This window comes from Thunnus albacares, chromosome 20 (genome assembly GCF_914725855.1).
Source record: "Thunnus albacares chromosome 20, fThuAlb1.1, whole genome shotgun sequence".
Classification (NCBI taxonomy): domain Eukaryota; kingdom Metazoa; phylum Chordata; class Actinopteri; order Scombriformes; family Scombridae; genus Thunnus; species Thunnus albacares.
This window is the reverse complement of record NC_058125.1, coordinates 13,879,422-13,903,081: the sequence shown is the minus strand read 5'-3', so window position 1 is coordinate 13,903,081 and position 23,660 is coordinate 13,879,422. Positions and strand designations below refer to the sequence as shown.

The following is a 23,660-nucleotide window of genomic DNA, read 5'->3' as shown; positions in this document are numbered from 1 at the left end:
GTGGACAGTTTTGCCTGCTTACAACCCTGACAGATTTTCTTAGAATCTGGCACCTCTTAAATTTCCAGCAGATTTCACTCCATTAAATAAACCCAGTCCAGTCATTAGGCCAACTGTCACAGCTGGCTAAACATTATAACATGGGCTACCAACTGGCTAACCTATCAAGTAATCACAACATGATAAATGGGGCTGTTGGGGAGCACGAGTGAGTGTGTGAGTGTTTGTGTAGATGTTAACTTTCACCTCAGTCAATTGCTTCTCTAACCACCTGCTCTACCCAAACACTCCTACAAGCAAATGCGTAAAAAGCTTGACATTTATTGAATTAATGTTGATTTAAATTGATTGATTAAACGAGTATAATTGAATTGCAATTTAAAGATGTTTAAATTGCAGCAGTTGAGGTAAATACTTATTATACTTACTTATACTTAAAATAGACCTCTTTAACACCAGACATTTTCATTTGTCATAGTAGTAAAGCACAGGTGTTACCAATAACATTCACGATGGCTTCATTTTATTCAGATGTCCCAGTATGAAAGCATGAACAATACCAGGACTTATCTACACCTGCACTTTTCCTACTGTGACGTCAAAATGTCTTCAGTGGACAACAACCATTTTATCTACTGTACAGTATATATTTTGAGGGTATTTTATGCCTTTATTAGATAACATACAGTAGAGAATTAACAGGAAATGAGGGGAGATATAAAGAAGGAAACAAAGATCTCTGGCTGGACTCCAACCGAGGATGTTGTGATTACATATTCAGCGACCCCTCTGACCACCACAACGCTCCTAAAATGTTTGTGATCAGCAAAGAGCCAAACAGTGTGTCATTTAATTTGATAATTTCCTTTGGTGTGGAGATTGATGGACCGGACAGAGTCAACAAAATGTCATCTGTGTACATACTTAATTTCAAATCATGATCATCTACTAAGACCCCTGTAATATCCCTCTCCTCACTGATGACACATACTGACAGCTCTAAGGCTAAAATAAATCATACAGGAGATGAAGGACAGCCTTGTCTGGTGGGACAATAAAGTTGAAAATTAAACCATTGCTCTTAGCCGATGAAACAGAAGATTAGGATTTCACCTGCACCACATGCAACTCTGTGGACAAAAAATAATCTTACACATTGTATAAAAAACACACACACCGATATACAGGAATGAAAGGAAGATCATTCAAATTCATGTGCTTTTATAACAGAAAATGAAAAACACCAAGTCTGTAGGGATGTAGTTTAGCACCTGCAGCTCCAGAACATATAAAATCCATCAATACATTTGGGATTGTTCTCTAGTGGGTGCAACATCATAAAAACATGAAATTATTTTATCCTTCAACTCTCATTTCGCTCTTCACGCTTTTCTTACACCACATATTCCTCTCTCTTTCTAATCCTCTCACTCCATTCATTCTCGTCTTTACTTGCCCGTCTGCATTCCAATCTTTCCTCTTCTCCATCTTTCTCTCTCCCTCTCTTTCCCCCAGACACCTGCTTCCAGCCAACATCCCAGCAGACTTCAGCTACAATTGTTATCCATTCCTGCACCCCCCCCCCCCCCCTCTCGCTCTCTCTTTAGCCACAATGGCTACTTGACAGGGATGAAAGAGCACAATGGAGAGGATGCCCACTCACTCAAACACACACACGCACAAGCTGACACACTGGACTATGTGCACACACACACACACACACACAATCATACACAGCCACATGCACATTACTTGTGAACGGGTTAAAACACATTTACAACCATAGAGATTAACACACACAAGACCCCAAGCACATGTTTAGTGTATATCATAGTACAGATAAGCGTCACACACCTACACACACACACACCTCATTATCAAGCCAGTGTCTCCCCTCCTGAGCTCTCTAATCATTGCTGTCCTGACTACAGCAAGCTGGGCTGATACTGATAACAACAGATTCACACGCACACACACACAAAACATGCACTGCTCTGTTTGTGAGGACATTGTATTGACTTTCAATCACTCCCTTAAGGCTTACTCTAACCGTGATGTTGCATTAATTCTCATATTAACCCTAAAACCAAGTCTTACTCTAAAATTAAAAATTAACCTTGTGGCAACTGAATTTTGAGATTTATGTCCCAACGATGTGATGAATAACACACACACTCGCACACACACCAGATCCACATATTCAGTCTGAATGTAGGCTACAGGACATAAACCTGAACAGAGCTGTGAGAGTGTTCAGTGTTACAGCAGCGTTAAGGGACAGACAGAATAATGAGGATCGTGATAGATGTTGGCAATGATACCCTCCTCTCTGTGGGTCTTTCTCTCATAGCCACTGTCATTCGTTTGTCTCACTCATTATGTTTTCCTCTTTTTAGCCTGTCTCTTTCAGCCCCTGTTTCTTTATGATACATCATCTTCCTCCTCTTGTCATTATTCTTTCTGTCCCTCTTCACACTGCTGCTTTTCATTTCTCTCTCTCCCTGCTGCAATTCAGGATCTGTCACTTCTTTCAAGCTCCTTTCCCTGTGTCGCTTTGTCCACAACAAACTACAATATCCTCTGTGCTGAGCAGTGCTTTGGTTCTGTCGAGCTCTGGCAATGCCTCTTTCACAAAGATTTTTCTTTTTGTGTATGACAGCCATGTTTGATCTGCTCTGTGGCATACTATACTCAGTGTGGAAGGCCTTGCCTGGAAGAAAGCAAGGCAAACTCAAGTAGTTAAATCTTATTAGCCAACATTAGAAGCTCTTATCAACAGGTCTTGAATCCCCAACTGGTTTTGTCCATTCACAATTCAATTTGTTTTATTCAAAACAAGAGGGCCATGTACTTCAAAATGTTTGCAAAAAAAGAGTAAACCAAGGTTCATTTGTGCAATTCTATTATGAACAGAAAAAAAGGAGAAAAAAAAATATTCACAGCAGATGGCTGGGAGGATGTGGACAATATGGCCGGTCTGTGTTTCAGGGAAGGTCAGTTCTATTTCCATCATAGCACAGTCTCAGTCAGGACTACAGTTAACCACAACATGTAAAATGCTACTCCAAAAACATTACAACAAGCTCACCACAGTTTTGCTTTTTGTCAGCAGCCATGTTGGAGATTAGATCGAGGAACTGCTCAAACTGCAAGACAGCAAACTATTTCCTGAATCCAGAAATCAATCCGATCATCCAACCGCCAAATTGTTGTTATTGATTGTTTGGGCGATTAATTCCTCCTCAATCTGAACATCAAAGAATATTCTGGTGGAAACTCAGCAGGACTAAATTTAGTTGGAGGCAATTGATTGGGGGTAAAATTGGACTCAATACATACAGCCTCTGCCTAGCACTAGCATGCTCACAACTTTCAACTCATAATAGCTAAGTAGTCTACTAGCTAGCTAATGCCAGGGGAAACCAACAACAACAACAACTGTGGAACCACTTGATCAGCAAAACGAGCCCTTGTTGGTTGATCATTAACAGCAACAAGTTGACATGAGTTAAAGTTATGGATCAACTTAATGCGAGTATCTTGTTATACCATTACTGTATCCTTTTCTTTGGTAAATTGGCCTCCAACTTTGCTCATCTGTAAACAATATGGGGGGATAATACATATACTGTCCGAAGACTAATTCTCCTCTCTCTCCAAATACTTTGATGTCATCTACAGTAGGTTGGACCTTTCAAGTCTAGTATCCAATTTCCAATAACACTGCACTCTTTTGCTCAAAGTTGGACTATTTTGAACATCCAGCAGCGGTCTGAGCTGCCAACACTGACTGCTACATCACACCTTTCTACTTTTGCCACAGTTTTCTCTGGGCCTCTCCTTTGTCTTTCCAGAGGTTTGCTAATTGACCGTAGGATTTTTCCTTAGGTTGCTGTTAAGTGAGGGTCTTAACTGCCCGCAGTAATGACCTTTACAGGATGCTTGGAGTTCTGGAGGTTACTTCTTCCCCTGCTGTGGCCATTTTTCAGCTCCGGGAGGCTTAAATTTTCAGTTCACATGTCCCTCCACAATTTTAAGCTTGTGGAGACATGCTGACTGAAATCCAAACAGTTTTTCTGATAAGGCATGTTGTGTGGTTTTACACTTTAGAGTTGGGTTTTTCATACTGTTACTTTTGGAGTGTCGATAACATTAGTGTATTGGGCTTTAGATCAAATGTTGTATTAGTTTTTCTTTGTTTCTTATTTCTGCTCAGTACTGTCTGAATGATCAAAATTCATTTTCTTGACCCTCTGGCACCTTCCCTCTCTCCAATCCCACATCTCTCTTTCCTACCTCTCTTCATTCCACCATATTTGTTCACACATAACCTCTCCATTTTTGTCACTCTTTCTCTCTGTCAATCACTCTCTCTCTCTGGTTTTTACAGCTCTTTCTGACTCAGCTCAGCTCTCTTGAACTGATTCTCTCTTTTCTGTGTCCTGTCAGCAGCAGTGTCTCAGCATTTTTCTCCCTCACCCTCTTCTCACCTTTCCCTTTACAGTGTTGTTGTAATTGTCAACTGACAGTCACGCGGCTTAGTATCGCTCAGTCTGACCTTGAGTGGGGCATTGTTGAAGTACTAATACATAAAACATATATGAGACAGAGCAGGACAGTGGGGGCGAGAAAGAGAAACAGCAATATATACAAGCGCTTTTGACAAAAGAAGGGAATCAGAGAGAGGGTGATATGAAGAGAAGAATGATGACTAAAATATGTTAGTGTAGATGTGTGTGTTTGAGTTAAAATGATGTAAAAGAGGTAAAATGTATACACATCATCACTGTAAAAATATGTATATGCATGGGTGTGTGTCTGTAGAGTGATACCGCCTTCTTTTCTACTGATCTGATAGACACACAAGCTCACAGAACCACACACACACATGCTTGTGTTTCCATCACTTCAGAGGACATTAAATTGACTTGCATTAATTACCCTAACCATTACTGTAATCTTAAACCAAGTCTGCACCCTAAAATTTAATAATTTATGTTAGAGACTTGCCTTTTGTCTCCAAAAGGGAGGAGCGTTCCCTCAATGTGATTGCAGTTAACAGATTTATATCCCCATAACATGAGGAATATCTTCATGCACACAGGTACACACACACAAGTTGCAGAAAAATTATAAAGCTGCATGTTAAAAATGTTTTTTTTTGTGTGTGTGTGTGTGTAAGGGTGGGTACATAAGGCTTGTGTCTATATGGAGTTTTCTAAAAGATAATTTGATGGTATTATTTGCTCACATATAGCTGCATGCAAGCATGACTTCATATTTAAGTGCAACAGTTCCATGTTTTCCATGGTTTTATCATCACAAAGTATGAAACTTTTCATGCTTTAAGTAGAAACAAAATGAAAAACTGACTGTAAAAATGATGCAATACAAAGTTTGTAGAAACAGTTCAATAATCTTTTAGATGCAAAAATACCCTTAAAATAAAGAGGTGTGTGTCTATTGTATTTATTTATTGGGACAGTGAGCAGTTTTTAACATAAATGATGCACTGTACCAGATTTAGCTTCAAGCTAATTTTCATCTGCAGTCCCTTACAATTAAAACATACAACAGCAAACAGTACAAAGCAAAAAACACACAGGACACACTACACAAAATACAAAGCCACACACAACAGCACATCACATACACCCACAATGTCTACCAGAAATCAACAATGCAAGCATGTCAAACCAAAAGCAAGATTATTTGAGAAGACCATGAGATCAAATCCAGACTCAGTAGCCACAGAGCTGAGCAGCCTTCAGCAGATTCTTCAACCTTGTTCTGAATGCACTGATTGAACTGCAGCTCTTCATATCATTAGGCAGGACATTCCACTAAGTTGTGGTTTTCACAGAGAAAGCTGACTGTCTAAATGCAGTGCGATGAAATGGTATGGTACAATCATGTATAGAGGATATTCTGGAGAATATAAAGGTCGTCCAGCCACAGTATTTTAAAATCTCGGCTGTACATATGCATATGTAAAATACATTTAAATAAGTCAGCACAAGATGTCCTCCAAACTATAAATGAAATAACTGGTTATCTTTCACATGACTCATATAAGTGCTTTCTGATCTGCCTCTTTTCAGTCTGTTGTAAAATACCAGAAAACACTCTCAGAAATGACATAAATACGTGTAACGGTGAAAGCTACTGTTGTCTTTGTTGGTATTGTACATTTAGAAAACAAAGAGGAAGTTTTTTTTATGTTATAAATGTCCTTGTATATTGTTCTTTCATGTCCACTTCTGAGGCTTATGACGGATAAAAAGACCCAAAAAAACCAAAAACAGACTGCAGTGTTTTTAACATTTCATATTTATGCACCTGTGAGTTCTGGTGTGTCATTTTGCATTCTGAGTGGTTTTAATGAAACATTTGTATAGTGCAAGTGTTACTATAATTTCCCATCTGTGAGTGTGTGTGTGACAGAGAGAGAAGAGAAGAGAGAATGGAGAGATGTCAGAAGATAGTGATGATATTCCTTGTTGTTATCTTTAATCAAAACCAGTCTATTGTGATTATCCTCTCGGACTCTTCACACCACCCCATCAATCTCTTTCTCTCTATTCATTATCCGTCCCCATTTCTTATTAGATGCTTGACAGTTGCAGCCACATCTGCTAATGAACCATTGAGGTCCATTTAAGAGTAAGAACATATTGATTAAAATATGTAACAACAAGGCTAAACACCTGAAAAGCACTGCAGTGGAATGGTAATGTTACAGTATGAATTAAACAGTGTGTGGAGGTAAATTGTCTTTAGCCTTTAATCTTTACACCAAATCACTGTGGATGTTGCTTGACATGAGACAGTTTACCTAAACAAACATACTGTGTTTCTTGAGGTTAGTCGGCCCACAAACTAATAGGTTAAATGAGAAACTCATTCAGTGTCAACACTGATGTTGTAGTTTCTATTACAGTAGATATGTGAACTATAGTATCTTTTAGTAACTACTAAGAAAGAACCGACCAGGGAGAAAATATTACTAATTTACAAGCTGCCAACTTTTTTTTCACAAATGCCTGCTCTATCCTTACTGTATCTCTCTTGAGCTTTTGATTGTTATGTTATTATAAGCTGCTTTCTGATAAGAAGAAAGACTATTATTAAAGTCCAACTAAAATTAAATTGCCTTTTTTGTCTATAACAGCATAACTATCTGGTCTGTAAATTGAGTGCGCTGTGTTCTCCTCAGAGAAAAAAGAAAGCTGAAACTTTTTTTTATTTTCAATTATTTGATTTGATGATTGTGCCCCTTTGTAAAACAAATCAAATCTTGAATAAAGCAATAACGTTAACGTAGCGTTCGATCATAGGCGGAGCAGACGGTCACACTGAACAACCAGCAAACATTCACTGGGAAAAGTGCACTGCTATCGTCAGTAAACACAACAGAAAAAAGTCACTTCGGTCTGGTTAGATGCTGATTTGGTCATTGCTCTTCAAAATTACTGTTAGCGGCACCATGTCTGTCTATGACTTGTAGCTATAGTAGCATGTTTACTTTGTCTCCACAGCCTGCCAGCTAATGTCAAACCAACAAGCCTCCAACATGCCCACAAGCCGGCTGAGACAAAAAGGAGCATTTTTGATATTTTTCCAAAGGCCTTTTTTTTCTTCATTCTAATAATACAAAACTATTAACAATGCATTAAAAAAACATTTTTGATTGCAAAGAGGGATGATTAAATGTGATTTCAGTTGGACTTTACCCCTCAAGGCTCACATTTACATAAGTATGCCATAATGCAGAATTGTTCACAAATGCATATTTGTAGTACAACCAGGTTCGTAATACTGGCACCTTTGTAGCGTATGTGGACAAGAGTATTTCACCCAATCACGTAACAGCAATGAGGCTGGCCTTTAGATCCAGGTCAAATAATACATGAACTGTTTTATTTATTTTACTCTGTTGGGGCTAGATTTCTTTGTATGTTCGTTTCTTTTGATTATCCCTGTTACTACATGTGCCTGTGTCTCTGGGTGTATGGAAATCTGTCAATGTGCTCATTAGAGTTGTGTGACATCGTTCTTTCAGCCAAGTGTCACATGTGAACAATGCCAGATATGTTTATTCATGCTGGGGGAAGCAGAGCAACATTGATTGACTGAAATTCAAATGTGGTTTGTAAAAATGCAAGGAAGGTCAATTTCACAAATGTCTTCACAAACATGAGAAAAATTAATGAATGAGTATCTATGGCAGCACATTCCCAGTAGACAGCAGTAGTACCCCTGTGCACTCAAGTGGGACAAAACAACACATCTTATTGAAGGATCTGGGAAATAATGGATATATTTAGGCTCTGCTGGGTGGTGGCGGAAAATAAATTTTGAATAAACCTGAGCAAATTGTGTTCACATTCTTACTGCACTGCAGCTGTTTTTCAGTAAGCAAAGATTCAGGTAATTTCAAGCTGCAACAAAGGACTTGATGGTAGTACAACATACATATACTGTGTAACATTGACAGCAAAGGATTATCAGTTTGAAGAAACTGAATTTGTGGTTTTATGGGGAGTCCATTTAAACTTTTTTCTTTGTTCTGTTGGTTTGGTAATTTGGGTGTCAGCATCAACAACAGCATCAACCTGTTAAAAGTTAAAACTGCTTTTTGGAAACTGGAAATTGGTTTGAGGTCACGCAAAACTTACAAAAACAGTTGCATGTACCTGATACAATCTCCTATTTGAGTGAGACACTGCACTTTAGCTTTTGATCTTGACAAAAAGAGAGCAGTCCACCTACTATCCAATATTGTCCCTCATTTAGTTCCTATATTTAGCTATGCAATAGGAAGTATTTATATGTAAATGAGCTTTAACTGTTGAGTTGTTTATCTGAATATCTACTGGATCATAAGCCTTAAGGCAGCCATCACCCATGTTGATGTCCTGATTTTTTTATGCTCTTGTTTATGCATTCAGACTTTTTTTCCCATTTGTTTATAATGACTGGAATGAACTCATAATATTTCCTGTAGACATGTATTTGATAAATAAGCTACTGGGTTATGGTGAGGATGAAGAGTCAAGTGGAAACAGCAAAAGAAAGGTCTCAACAATTGCGGTGGGTAGTAAAAAAAAAGAACAGAAAGGCTAATCATGCAACACACGTCTCTTCACATCTACAGTAAGTGAGTGTACAGATGTCTATCTGCCTGACTGACTACTGACTATGAGCATGTTTATCTTTCAAGCTGGTGGAATTAGTGTCAGTCTGCCTATCTATCAATCTGACTACGTGTCTGTATCTTCTTGTCCATCTGTGTCTCAACACTTCTTTATTTCAGTCTTTTCCTGCTTGTCTGCTTGTTTGCTTCTATCTGCTTCAATCCATCAGCCTGTCAGCTCATCTGCTACTTTACTGCTTGTATGTTGATCTCTCTGTGTACATGTGTGTCTGCCTTCCTGCCTGTCTTATCAGCCTCAGTGTCTATTTGACATGGTGTACTCCAGCAGCCCCCATTTCTTGTTTTCTCTCTTATTTTTTTTTTCATGTGCCTTTCTCAAACTTTTATGGTAGTCTCCCACGTCCTCTTGTCAAGTTTCCTTTCTCGCTCCACTTTTTTAAAATTTTCTCTATCTGACACTCGCACTCGACCTTCTCTCAATTGCTTCCCCCCACTATCCTCTCCCAACATCTTCCTCCATCTGTCGTTCTTTCTCATGCTCTCTTTTCAGTGTCCCACTCAACCGTCACTCTCTGTCTCTCTTCCATGCCCCCCCCCCCCCTCTCTGGCTGCCTCCCAGCTGTGAGCTATCTTATAAATAACACCACCATGGTTGTTTGCCATTTGTTGTCACAGTCGTAACATTGCCAGCAGTGCACTTGTCTGTTTGTGTGCATCAACGAAGCAAGGTAACCTTCAACTGAATCGGTTAGACATATACCAGATTTATAGAGCCACAGATCGGCTGTGCTTGTTTTGGCGTACATTGGTGGGGGGACATGTTTATCTCATAGTTAAAATGTTCAAAAGCCTTGGGGACTTTATTAATTTTGGCAGAGAAGACGTTTAATTTGATAGACGATAGCTTACAGTGAATGAAACAGAGCGTGGATTTTATAAACCGACAGGGAGACAGGAAGGGAGTAACAAAAGGTGAAAAGACAAATACACAAGTCCAAAGACAAATACTGTACTAGTCTGGAAAATTACATGTAAAAAAAAATGTATTCAAACCGACACACAGTAACTGAAAGCATGAAAAAGGAACAATCCTGCTATCAAGTTTCAGAAAAGCTGTTTAGATATCTCAGGTTGTCCTCTGTGTCACAATAACAAATCAATGTATTTTTAATGCCTCAAATGCATCATGTAAATTGCAAATCCTAGCAACCTAGAAACTAATGTGGCGGTTCAAAACTCTTATTTCTTTTTTTTTGCTCTAAATACTGAAAAACAAATTACATTTACTTCATACAATTAAAAACATTCTTTAAAATTAGATCACTAGGAAGAAGATTTTCTATCTCAATCTCATCTCATCAGATTTGACTGATTATCTTCAAAAGCAACACAAAGCCCGATTGTGTGTATTTCACAGCTGTGTGCATTATGAAGAAGCGTTGCCAAGGAAAAGCAGACTCAACTATTGTATCTGTTCTAAGTGCAAGATAAAAGATTTGGCCTTGGATGATGTGTTAACTCTGCTTCAGTTTATCAGAAATAACACATAGCACATAATTGTATCTTCTTGTAAGAGCTGATTAAAAACACATTTTCTTGTTATATCAGGTACTTTAATGGGCAACAAATGGCATTAATGTCTTTCAAAGGGAAAACTGGCAGCACTGAGTTTGTTATTATCCAACTGGCTGATAGGGAGAAAACCTGTGACCTCCTGCTTGTGGCCTGTGATTCTTGAACAGAGCATTTATTGTAATATATAGCAGTGCAAAGAAGCTAATAGATGCGGCCAGATTTATCTAAACCTCCTGCCATGGTGTAGTGTATTATCTCTATCTTTGTAATGATGCAAGACAAAGCAACATATTGCCATCTTTGATCACACATTTTTTTCTATTAATAACAAAGCTTTGATGTTTAGGAGTGTTTTGGCTCATAACTCTCTCACCACTTTCTAATTAGATTAATTAACAAAGTAACAGGCTATGGGGCATTTTGACAGCATGTGGGAGAAACCTACGCCTGAATTCACAGACACACAATTACACACAAGGATGCAAACACAAGGAAAACACACATTAATGCACACACAGGCATATACGGAAGCAAGGAGAGTGGTGGGAGGGGTTTGTAGATCTCAACAATTTTTGAAAAGGCTCTTTTTTTTCTGTTCACTTAACCTCACGCTGATAATTGCCATTGGGTGCTGATAACTATTCATGTGTATGTGATACCAACTGCATACTAATTTTGCAGGTGCGAGGATGTTCCTACAGTGAGAGAAACAAAGAGATAGGGAGGAAGAAGGAGGGAGAGCAGGTGAGAAATTCTGCTCAGGCTCTGCTCAGGATTTAACAAACTTCCTCCTTGGCTTGTTAATTGTTATGAGAAACCCACAGTGGGAAAATGCACAAACAGCAGGTTACAGTGCCAAAGCCACGCTTCACTGGTGCTCAGTCTCTGTGCAGTACTGCGAGTGTGTGTGTGTGCTTGTATGTGTGGCCAGTATGTGTCTTTGTATATGTGTGACACTATTTCCTGACATATTCAACTTAAACTTGGCTCAAACACAAACTTTGTTCAATCCTGATCAACATAAAGAAAATGTTAGATATCTCTATTTTTTCTATAATGCTTGTGATATAATGTCTTATATTAATACATGAGCATATAAAAAATTAAGTTAAAAAATGTATGTCTAGTATGATTTTGGAAATAGTGGTGCGGAAAGGTTGAAACTAGAAATATCACCTGGCGGTCGTTTGCCTCTACCAACCAGTCAAGTTGCAGTTTACATCCATGTCTATATGGCCACAATCTCCCCTTCTATTCCTGAGTTATGCCATTGAATTGATGTCACAGTGAAGTTGACCTTTGACCTTTTGGATATAAAATGTCATCACTTTATCCTATTAGACATTTGTGTGAAACTTTGTCAAAATTAGTATGTGAAAACTTAAGTTATGGCCAAAAATGTATTTTGTGGGGTCACAGTGACCTTGACCATTGACCACCAATTTCTAATCAGTTCATCCTTGAGTCCAAGCGGACATTTATGCCAAATTCAAAGAAATTCCCTTGAGGCATTCCTGAGATATCACTTTCACACAAATGGGACAGACGTATGGATGTATGGACATATGGACGTACAGACATACGTACGTACATATGGATGAACAACCCAGAAACATAATGGCTATTGCCGGCGCAGAGGCATAAAAATGCATTAGCAGTAAGAATGGGGGAACACTGAGGGTAAAAAAGGGCTAAAAGTCAAACACTGTTCACCGTACGAACATCCAAAAACAGATCTAAAGCTGAAAGTCAGCACTTTAAGCTCAGAGATTTCCTTTTAAGTTCAGTTTGCTGTAGCACAGAGTCGGAACAAAGAATCAAACTGTTTAGGGCACACTGTGCAAGTCCCAGTGTGTGAATAAATAACACATTCTCACTCCAAACTCGTCACACAGGGACAACTGGTCAGGATCCCCTTGGCATCACTTTTTAACGCACAGAGTACCCCTTTTGTGGCCTTTTTTCAATGGGTTAGGTTTAAGCACAAAACAAACTTGGTTAGGGTCAGGAAAAAACCATGGTTTGGTTTAAAACCTACAGTTAAAAACACTCATGACCCGCTGTTAAAAACACTTACGACCTGCCGTTAAAAACACCCATGACCCGCTGTTAAAAACACTCTGACTCACAGTTGGAGACGGGAAGTGAACACCACTGTCCTACATCAAAGTCCACTTTTTGCCATCTATTTATACCACTGACCCTACCTGCCACCTCCGAATATGGAAAATTTTCACCTTACATAGACATTATATACACATCATTGGTCTCATGGCGTCTATTTCAGATGTTGTGGGAATTCTATAGGAGTCTATCGGACTACCTTGCACGTTGAAAAATGACTCTAAAGGGGCACCCAGTGTGTTAAAAAGTGATGCCAAGGGGATCCTGACCAATCGTCCATATGTTGACGAGTTGGGAGTGAGAACAGGTTGGAATAAAGAACAAATATAGAACCAAAATCATTTGAAAAGTAAGTTTAATTCCTTCTGCTTTGTACTATGTTTCTTACGCTTTAGCAATTAGTAATGCATGTCATGGAAAAAGTGTCCATCTCTATAAAATGCAATTTGGAGATACTAAATATAAAAGATTTAAAATTATAGCTACCAAAACTGTTATGTCATGAAATTTAAATTCATACATAACTGTAAAAGGTGTATATCCTGACAGAACTTGAATATATGTGTGTAATATATTAAATATTATAGAAAAATATAATATAAAATTTACTTTTATTTTACTCCCTGTCCTCTGTTAGTATCTTAAAAATAGCAATAGACAACCTTTCACTGGATCACTGTAATGTAGAGTTTTCTCAGCAGGGGTGGCTGGGTCGGTTGGGACCCATCCAAAAAAAATGTTACTGAAAGTAAAAGTTGTTAGGAAATTTCGTGGTTGAATGGCGATTTTCCTCTATTGGTGCATGAACTGTATGTAGAACTTCACACGTCTTAAATCCTTTTTATCTGCAAACACTTTCAGTTTGCTACATTCTATCTCTGATACACAGAGATGAGAGTAACAGATTTTATTGTGCATAAATTGTGGCAAAAGGATAGGTTCACATTTTTTCAAGTCTGTCTTAAAATTTGATTGTTCCTCTTGCTCATACTGGCCATAATTCTTAAAGTAATTTCAATGTAAGTGATAAGGAAAAAACTCCACAGTCCTATTTGTCTGTAAAATCAATTCTTAAGTTCAGCCATAACTAATGAGGTTTCAGCAGCCTGAATTGCACAAACCAAATAAGTATCTTTATCAAAGTTACATTCTTTTGCTACAAATTTCCTCTTTTTGTTTTATTCCTCCACCACCAACACAGCTCAGCACAGAAACAGGACTGTGGATTTTGTCCCTCATTACTTACACTGAAAATGTTTTAGAACGGCATCCATTTGTGGCCAGTATGTAAAGGAAGAGCAATTAAAGTGACCAATAGTGCTTTCAATCTACTTATAAGCACATGAGTGTTGTTTTAAGACAGACTTGAAAGAGAATTAAAGAAAAAATGTGAACCTTCAACCCACCAAATCCATTTATCCATCCTTTAATCTTCTTCTTATAAAAGGGGTCACACAGCAAAAATACAAAACTGAGGTTGAAATCTATTTAAATGCAGTCTGTAGAAGCTAATTATTCAAAAAGTAATCCTTTTACTATATTTTAAATCTAATTGTCAACCTACCCCAAAACTTTTTTTTTTTACAAAATTTTGTTAAAAGCTAAAATGAAAAACATAAACCAACAAACAAATACATGTAAACTACTCAGTTACTCATGCATGCATAGATTGGCTGTCACATGGTAAGATTGTAGCTGCATGCATTGCTATCTGCCTGAGAATCTTTTTTGATATTACCGCTATGGCACCAAGTTCAGAAAGTTATAGGGGCTTTAACCCTCCATGCCTTTATAAAGTATCACCACACACGGTGCTATTCGAAGATTAAGAATATTAGACAACTTTGGAATTAAAAAAAATGGAAATAAATAATCTAAGTAGTCATGAAAAAAATCTTAAAAGCAACCTCTTGTTTTACTGTCACTCTCTTTTTCACTGTAGGAATCAATATTACTAATTCAGCCTTGCTCATGGCAAGAAGCCTGTCTGTTGAAACCATACAAAATCATTAAGCTGCATTAGTAAGCTCTTAAGACCACACTGGTACAATGGTTAGCTTTTATTCAATAAAGCTGGGCTAATTAATTCAAAGCTGGTACACTGTACTCTGTGTGAATACAACATGGAATTAGTAGAACAAGAAAAAAACACCATCCCATACACACACACACACACACAAACACACACAGACAAAGAGGCACAAAAATGTAAAATATAAGACACACATACACCCAAAGAGACATGCAAAACACACATTGAAATGACAAATACATAACACACATACACAAAGAGGGACATTCACAGCGAACAAACATGAAAATGTGTCCATGCATGCATTAATATGAACTGTGTGTTGATTAATACAAAAGATACAAATACACACAAATTGGACAAAGTGCACACTCGCATAGACTGGCACACACTCTTTTTTAGCTGGAAGCTGTTACATATTCATAAATGCAGTATTATATGGCTGGCTGACATCTCTCTTTCTTGCCTCTAACCCCTTTCCTAAAAATAGAGAGCTTTACTCTGCTCTGTGTGAAAGACAGACGTTGACATCTTGAAATTTTGTCTGTAATAGTGGGAAAATATGTTCTGTATTGTCACTGAAGTGGCAATTACTCCCAAACAAGCTCATAAGCTTAGAGCTAATGGTGCTAAGTTTTCTAAATAAAGAAGTTGTTTTTTAAAAAAACTGAAAAGTAAATATGACAAGTAAATAATAACACAAATTAAATTTCCTCTATAAAATCAGTGTCAAAGGTGTGATATTTGTTCAATTTAATATTGAGCTGTCACAGAGGCAGCTTGCATGATGCATGACAGATGGCATGTTAGCTATGTGAAAGTGAATCGCATCAAAATGCCTAAGCACATACTCTGCATATAAAACAGATGAATTCTATGACTTGTCATGAAGGTAGAAAAGCGGACAGAAAAAGGAAGAAACACAATATCGAAAGGAAACAAAATCTGCAATAGAGAGAATAAAAGATTGAGACAAAACTAATGCTACCCCTCTCACAGACAATCAGTCACAAAAACTCTCTTTGTTTTAAGTGGAAACATTAGTGTCCAACCTTGAGTCAATCAGTCATTTTGAAACATTTGCAAAAATATTACGCATCTCCTCTCACAATTTTCATCCAACTCTGATATGTTAGATATTGTGCCTGACAGATGAAATAATAAAGCGAATGGAAGGAGACCATTTAATTCCCTAAGACGTCATTGTGGGGGACGAAAAAAGACATATATAGAGGAGTTGATAAAAATGGGATGGCAGGAAGAAAACATATTAACAGACGGGAAATTAGAAGCTAATGTATAGCGGGAAAATAAAGCCATATCAAGATAGAGACTGACAGTAACAGGACAGAGAAGAATAACCAGAAAAGGCAATAAGAAACATTTTATATATTCAGTGAAAGAATGACAGATCAAGAGAGATAATAGCTGGAGATTATAGGCCAATTTCACATCCAACCTCTCTCATGCCTCTGTCAACCCAGCCAGTCACAGGAGAGAAAACCTGAGGCAACACATGGCCACATAAAAGACCAACTGGAAGAGTTACATGACGACTTGTGACTTAGTGTGGGTGTGGGCATAAGGTAACAGTATAATATATTATATCATAGTTGGTTGAGTTTGAAGTCTGTGACTGCTGGGTTTATTGGCATTTCAAAACACATAGATAGAGAATGAAAGACTGTGTGTTTTTATCTTTACAAAAATACCAATCCTACATATTTCTTTAAACCTCCACAGAGACTGAAGGAAAATACTTGTTTGCTTTGTTTTGGATTTGAAAAATAAACTATATAAGGCACTATCTCTCATGATATTTTCATTCAGACATGCAGTGTATTCTTGTTTGGTAAACAGTAAACAGTCTATATGCTTTTTTTCCATTGCTTGGGGCATTTCTGTAAAGCCTGGCCAGACCACCAACCACTAATAAAATGATCACAGACTATGTTATGTGTTTTACATTAGTTCAGATCAATGTATAGTACATAGTGGTTCAATGTATAAACCAATATACAACATTAGCAATTTCAATGGAAGATTAACACTTTTACAGACACTACTTGGATGATGACCCAATTACTGTTAGAATCCCAAAGGCTTCTTTGTCTCCTGCCAGTTCATCTTTTAAATAAAACAGGTGATGTACATTGTGCTAATTAATCATGGCGATTTGTTTAGGGTTGTGGGTTGTAACAGAATGGGTGAGTGCTTTTAATGAATTTGCAGCAGACAGTGAAAAATGTGCTGCTGCCTCACAAACTTGATGCTAATGTACACATTTGTATATTTGATGCAAATCAAATACTTTGATCTGCATTATGAAAACAAACTTGCCCAAATTCATAATTAAAAACAAAACAAAACTGGAATCTCCTTACGTTAAAACACATAATTTGAGTTGTAATCAAAACTAAATTTCAGTCATGCTGTTCAGCAGTAGTGTGATTTTGCAAGGCTGTGTTTCTATAGTTTTTATAGTTTACACTGAAATGCGGTAGAAACATAATAAGTGCTTGCTTTTAGTCCATCAGTGAATAGTTAATAATGAATTCCACTTTTTGCATGATAAACCTTCCTCTCCATATTTTAATTATGCCTATATTAATGCAATTCATTAATTTGCCAGATGAAAAACAAATACTCTTTCTTAGTCGGGAGGAGTCATTGGGTACCATCCAAAAATTCAAAGGTGTGCTTTTTGGGGGGCTTTTTGAGGGGGAGGGTGGATTTAGTGTGTGAAATTGAGATGAATGTCTTGCCACTCTTGCAACAACTAAATGGCTGCATTCCTGAGTATAAACTGTGTGTGTGTGTGTGTGTGTGTGTGTGGCAGCAGTCTGTGTGGGTGTGTGTGTGTGAGGTAGTGGTCTGTCTGATGGAGTGGGATATCAGCCCCCAAGATTATTGGTGTTTTATTGGTAATTTACTGCTTCTGCACACAGATATTTAGGTAGCCAGACGTGTTCTTGGCCAAAAAGGCTTTTTCAGCACCTTTCCATTCAGTAGGTTTTATCTCAACAAGACCAGCATTTACTTCAAGTAGTACACATTACATTTCTAATATAAAACACAATATATCTATGATGCTATAACTGAAAGCAGGATAAGGCTTTGTATCGCCATAATGCACCGTTGGATATTGAACACAGAACATAGTTGCATAAGCTTCATGGCAAGATTTCTTCTTTCCATGTGCAGTCATCTACACAGTGTTAGGTAATTACAGGACTAAGTATTCATGGATGACATGGAAGGAAAATATGTAAGAGGATATACATTTAAATGAGAACAATCATGTACAACGGGATATTTAAGTTATGGTAAATTTTGAATTTGTCAATTAAATATACCTCTGCACTGTAAATAGTAGTTTTCATTGTTAGTGGCAGAGTGTGCCATTGCTGAATTTTAATTGCCTTCACAGACACAATGAAACGGAACATGCATGTAATTCAGCATATTTTGCTGTTCACTCTCTTTACAACATATCAGCACTGGAAGGTTTTTATTATGAGGAAGCCACAGAAAACACATTGAATGTCACTGCAGCTTGTGCGAACCACAATCGTTCACAAGACAATGTTGATTTTTAGCATTTTCTGACAGCAGATCAGCTGTAATATTGTTTCCTAACAAGACTGCCATATCAACTTAAAAAGGTTGTACCATGTTCAATATTGTGTTCACAACTTGTTTCTGCTTCTCCTAAATCACCTCAACCCATTTTTGATACTATTTACTGCTGGAACTTATTTTCCTATAGCCATTAAATATATTTACATCATTAGTTACCTTTTTAAATAGTAGCATTGTTAGTTGTGGAATCCGCCGTTCCTTTGCTGGACTCAAATGGTGTACATTGCACATCATTTGTGTGCTTATGTCACATAATAACATAACCCAAAAGAGCAGAACAGCAGGTCCAGTATTTTTTGAAGATGAAACATATTTGCATTGGTACAGCAGTATAGCAATATAGCAACAGCAATTTATAAAGGAGACTTAAAATTAGTAGATACACAAGTTGCTTGTGTTCTTATGTTTTATGTCTGACAAATGAACTGCTCAAAGAGCATTTCCTGCCCCCAGCAAATTGATAAATTTGTCATTTCAAATGGAACTTTGAGACCTGTTATTAAGATGTAACCACCAGTAACAGGTGCCACAACATCAACCAGAAATGGAATCTAAAAGAGTAACTTAACACCAGACTGAAAAGCAACGTTTTGCTGCTCTCCTTGGTGGGAAGTTGTAAGTCCGTTTAACCTCTCTTTAACCCAAAAGTGATGTCACAAGGTCCTGGAGTTCACCTCTACATCACTGCAGAATGCTGAGAAGTTAAACCACCGGACGTCAGCAGAGACAAGATTTTCAGGTGGTGTTCAGTTATTCTTTAAGGATTATAACTTTAAGATATAGTGTGTGTGTGTGTGTGTGTGTGTGTGTATATATACCTGTATTCTTCCTGAGTAAAGACAGGAATGATAGAGGGCTGAAGGACTGTGATCTCTACTAGGGTTGTGTTCTTCTTTACAGGTTCACCATCATCATAGGCCACCACTACCAGCTGCCAATCAAATACACAGAGTCAGAACATTCAGCAGATATTCACATACCTGCTTGCAACACAGCTGACAACTAATGTTGCCTCTACCCTCTGTTTATAGCCTCTAACATTGTAAAGACATCAGTTCACACCATTTTACAGTCTGCTGACAGCAGAGACAGTCAACTAAATTGATGTAGCTAATGCATGACAAGCTAATAATAAACTTGTCTAGATTTTTGTTGCCTACAATCTAAAAGCACATTATTTGCATGGGAATTGGAGCATAGGACAAGTGTTTATCCTACTTGTGTGCTTATTTTTTTCTGCTTAGCCTGCATTCTTCATTTAATTGGGGGGAAACTGTTAACCAGACCCAAAGCTCTGCTTTGTCTTTATGTATTTGTTTTGCCAGTTTGAGATAATCTTTGTGTGTGTGTGTGTGCGTGCACTGCTATCTTGCTACCTACCCCTTACCTCCTGTCCCTCTTTTTTATCATATACCCAATACATGATCTGTGGATGTACTTAAGTGAACATCTTGTTACTTTATTGCCATCTCCACATAATTAACACTGCTAAAGGTCTACATGTTATTCATCTGAATGTAAGGAGCTTACCTCCTGAAATTAATCTCTTAAGAGCTTGGCTTGTTTATGATAAACCTAGTGTAATTACACTTTCTGAGACATGATTGCATAGTAATATCTCTGATCCTATGTTTTGTACAGAGCTAATAGGGGTGCTAGAGGAGGAGGAGTGGCTACTTATGTTTCTTCAAATTTGTCTTCAAAGCTTGTTGTGCCAAAAGAGAACCCTATGTATTTTGAATGTCTCATGAAAACAAACAACTGACTATAGGAAATATTTACAGACCTCCAAATGTTCCCTTAGCATCTACAAAGTGTATTTTGTCTACCATAAACTTTTTAGATCATCCAAATGAAATGATAATTTTGGGTGACTTTAACAGCAACTGGCTAGATCGTTCATCTGTCAGTGATTGAAACCTCTTTGGCAGTATAAATCTGACTCAACTCATAAGTGAGCCTACCAGAGTTGATTACAGGTCTAAGTCCTTGTTAGATTGGATTCTTGTCACCCATCCTGGTAGAATTATAAAATCTTGGGTATTATCTGATTGTTTCAGTGGCCACTCCATTCGTTTCTGTTTCTATTCTCTGTTTTTTCTGTGTTTGGAAGATTAAAGTACCTCATCTTCCACCAAGATGCACCAAGGTAAGACAATGTAAAATATTGATATTGAACTTTTTAACTGCCATAAATTGGCACTGGTTTCAGCTAATACCATTTGTTGAAGATGCATGGAACTTCTTTTACACTGAGTTTATTAATGTTATAGACAAATATGCCCCCTGGACAACAATTAAGGTTAAATGTAGACCTTTACCCAAGATTAATGTTGATCTTACAGTATAAGTCTCTTTAAACAGAGAGCTAAGGCCTGGGGAAAATATTGCTTGACAAAGGACTCTGCTGATTGGCACGCATATAAACATTTAGGAATATATGTACAACCAAAACAAGAAACACTAAATCTAATTATTATAAAGACTTTATCTAATGATTTTGATAACCTGTAACAGTTTTAGAACAGAATTAATAATATAATCAATGAATCCACCAAAAGCACTACAACTCAGAGTTAATAATGAAGTTGTTAATTATCCCTCTATAATTGCTACTGCCTTCAACCAGCATTTTTCCTCTGTCTGCAGTTCACAATTTTCTGATTTTCCCTTCTCTGATATTTCATTGGATAGCTCTAAATGTGGTAGCTCCATCTCCTTTAGAAGAATCCGTCAAATTGATCTTCAGAAGGTTATTTGTGATCTAAGCTCAGGTAGTGGTGCTAGTTGAGATGGTTTGGAGATAGGGTTCATCAAACTTACCTCTCATGTTCTGGCATATCATCTGTCTGATTTATTCAATTGATCTTTATCTATATGTGAATTAACTATCTCAATATATTAATGACTTTCACATCTTATCTGCATATCAATCTGGTTTCAGACCTAACTTATCTACAACAGCTGCCCTCATAAAATTCATCAATGACGTATCCTCTTCATTGGACAATAATATGCTTATTAGCACAATATTTATAGATCTTACTAAGGCGTTTGACATAGTTGATCACTACCTCTTCCTTGACAAACTTTGTGCTATTGGTCTTTCAAAATATTCTTTATTTTGATTCAATTCATACCTTCACCACAGATGACAGTATGTCTCTTATCAGGGCAGTCTATCAGATTTTTTGACCATGAAAAGAGTGTACCTCAAGATTCATTCATTTCTAGGGCCATTGCTGTTCTCCATTTTTATTAATGATCTCCCACAAATCTGTTCTGACTGTCATATTCAATTATATGCAGATAATACTATGATTTATTCTTTCAAGCCTGACATCTCACAAATTCAATGTACATTACAGGCTGATTTTGATGCCACTCAAAAATTGTTTTCTTTTACAAACTTCTACTGAATAGAAGAAGTCTTATAGTATGTTGTTTGGCACTAGACCTAATTCTTTGTACTTAACCAATAACTGGTCGATTAATTTCTTAGATAGGACACCACTCGAGAAAGTGGAAGAATTTAAATATTTGGGTCTCTGGCTTGATTCTCAACTTTCTTTTAAGCCCCATATTAACTCAGTGATAAACAAAAAAAATTGCAGCCTGAGAATATTATATAATTCTGCCAACAGTTTCAACCTACAGGTCAGGAAAATAATTATTTCACAGTTGACATTACCGATACTGGATTATGCAGATATTGTCTATCAGAATACCTCAGAAACAAATCTTGATCTTTTCAATGTAGTTTATAATATTCTCTGTAGATTTGTCTTGAGGTGTCCTTAAAGAACCCATCACTGCTTTATGTATGTATGAGTGGCTAAATTGGTTAACACCAAAATCTAAATGACATTTTCACTGGTTGCACTGGTTTTCTTTAAATATCCTTCTTACTTAAAACAATATTTAATCCCATCTAGGTATAGTCCCATCATGTCATGGTATAGTCTAAGGTATAAATGACAAATGACAGAGATATTGGGTGACTTGCCTTTAAAGCTCCATCTAATTGGAATAATCTGCCAAGTTCACTTAGATCTCTTACCTCCTTTCATTTCTTCAAACAACATGCACTTGCCTCTAATTAAATTTGAGAAATGGAAATAATTTATCTCTAATGTGTAGGATCATGTAAACATATGTATATAGCTTTGTATAGGTATGTGTACATTTAATGTATGTATTTTGGCACTTTTGAGGGAATCACTGGGTGTGGGAGTAGCTAGGCCTGGGAGAACTTTTGTCTCTGTATGTGTGAGAGTATTTGTTTTTGCGTTTTGCTCTATGTACTTTATTTTCTGTATACTTGTGTTAAGGACCCCCTTAAATACGAGATGGGGTTTATCCTTTTAATAAAGGAATCCTAATGAGGGCCCAACTTAAATATCAAGACACTTCCTCCCTCTCATTTAGCCCGGGAAATTGTCACTGAAACTGTACTTCCCTTCTTAATCATATTTTAACTCATGCTTTAACCAGGGACCTTCTAAATCAACATCTTTAACTGCTGGAAACTTACTTACTTCACTGGAATATGTGGTGGTTAAGCTTTTTTCTGTCATTTCAGTCCAGATACAAATCTGCATGCTGACCTGCCCCAAAAATGGTTATTAGAAATACTGTGGTGCCTTTATAATGTGATGCATTAGTTATTTGTCAATGACCATGTCTCTGTCCTTGTAAAAATGATACCTTAGAGTTATATCAGTCATAATCCCAAAGTTGTAAACAGTGTTGGAATGATTCATTTTGTTAGAGATATTGGGAGCAAACGAGGTAGAATTAGTCCCCCGAGTGACATCTTCAGAGGACGCTGAATCCTTGTTGTGTTAATTAAAGCCCAATGAAAAGATGAAATTAGCATAGCCCAACGTCCCATTGAAGGGGGAAGGCAGTTTTGAAACTAATAAGCTACTGCAGTATACTTTGTACAATGGATAGGGATTCTCATTTTCATGCTGTTGGCTAAGACACCTTTAGTGTTGTACTGGCCATTGGGCATACCGGGACAAATCCCGGTCTGCCGCCACATCGGTGGGCTGATGGACCATCAAAAAAAATTTTTTTTTAAAAATCAGTTTTTGGGCCGGTAGACCATCAAAAAATCTGTTTTTA

At 37.3% G+C, this 23,660-nt stretch overlaps 1 protein-coding gene across 2 annotated transcripts in view; it reads right to left on the bottom strand.

The window, feature by feature from the left end:
• LOC122971210 (protocadherin-15-like) overlaps positions 1 to 23,660 on the bottom strand; it is a 201,369-nt gene that overhangs the window by 53,520 nt on the left and 124,189 nt on the right. For both annotated transcript variants that reach the window (XM_044337759.1, XM_044337760.1), the window contains one exon: positions 19,349 to 19,461. In XM_044337759.1, the coding sequence (XP_044193694.1) occupies positions 19,349 to 19,461 (113 nt within the window). The remainder of the gene's footprint in view (positions 1 to 19,348; positions 19,462 to 23,660) is intronic.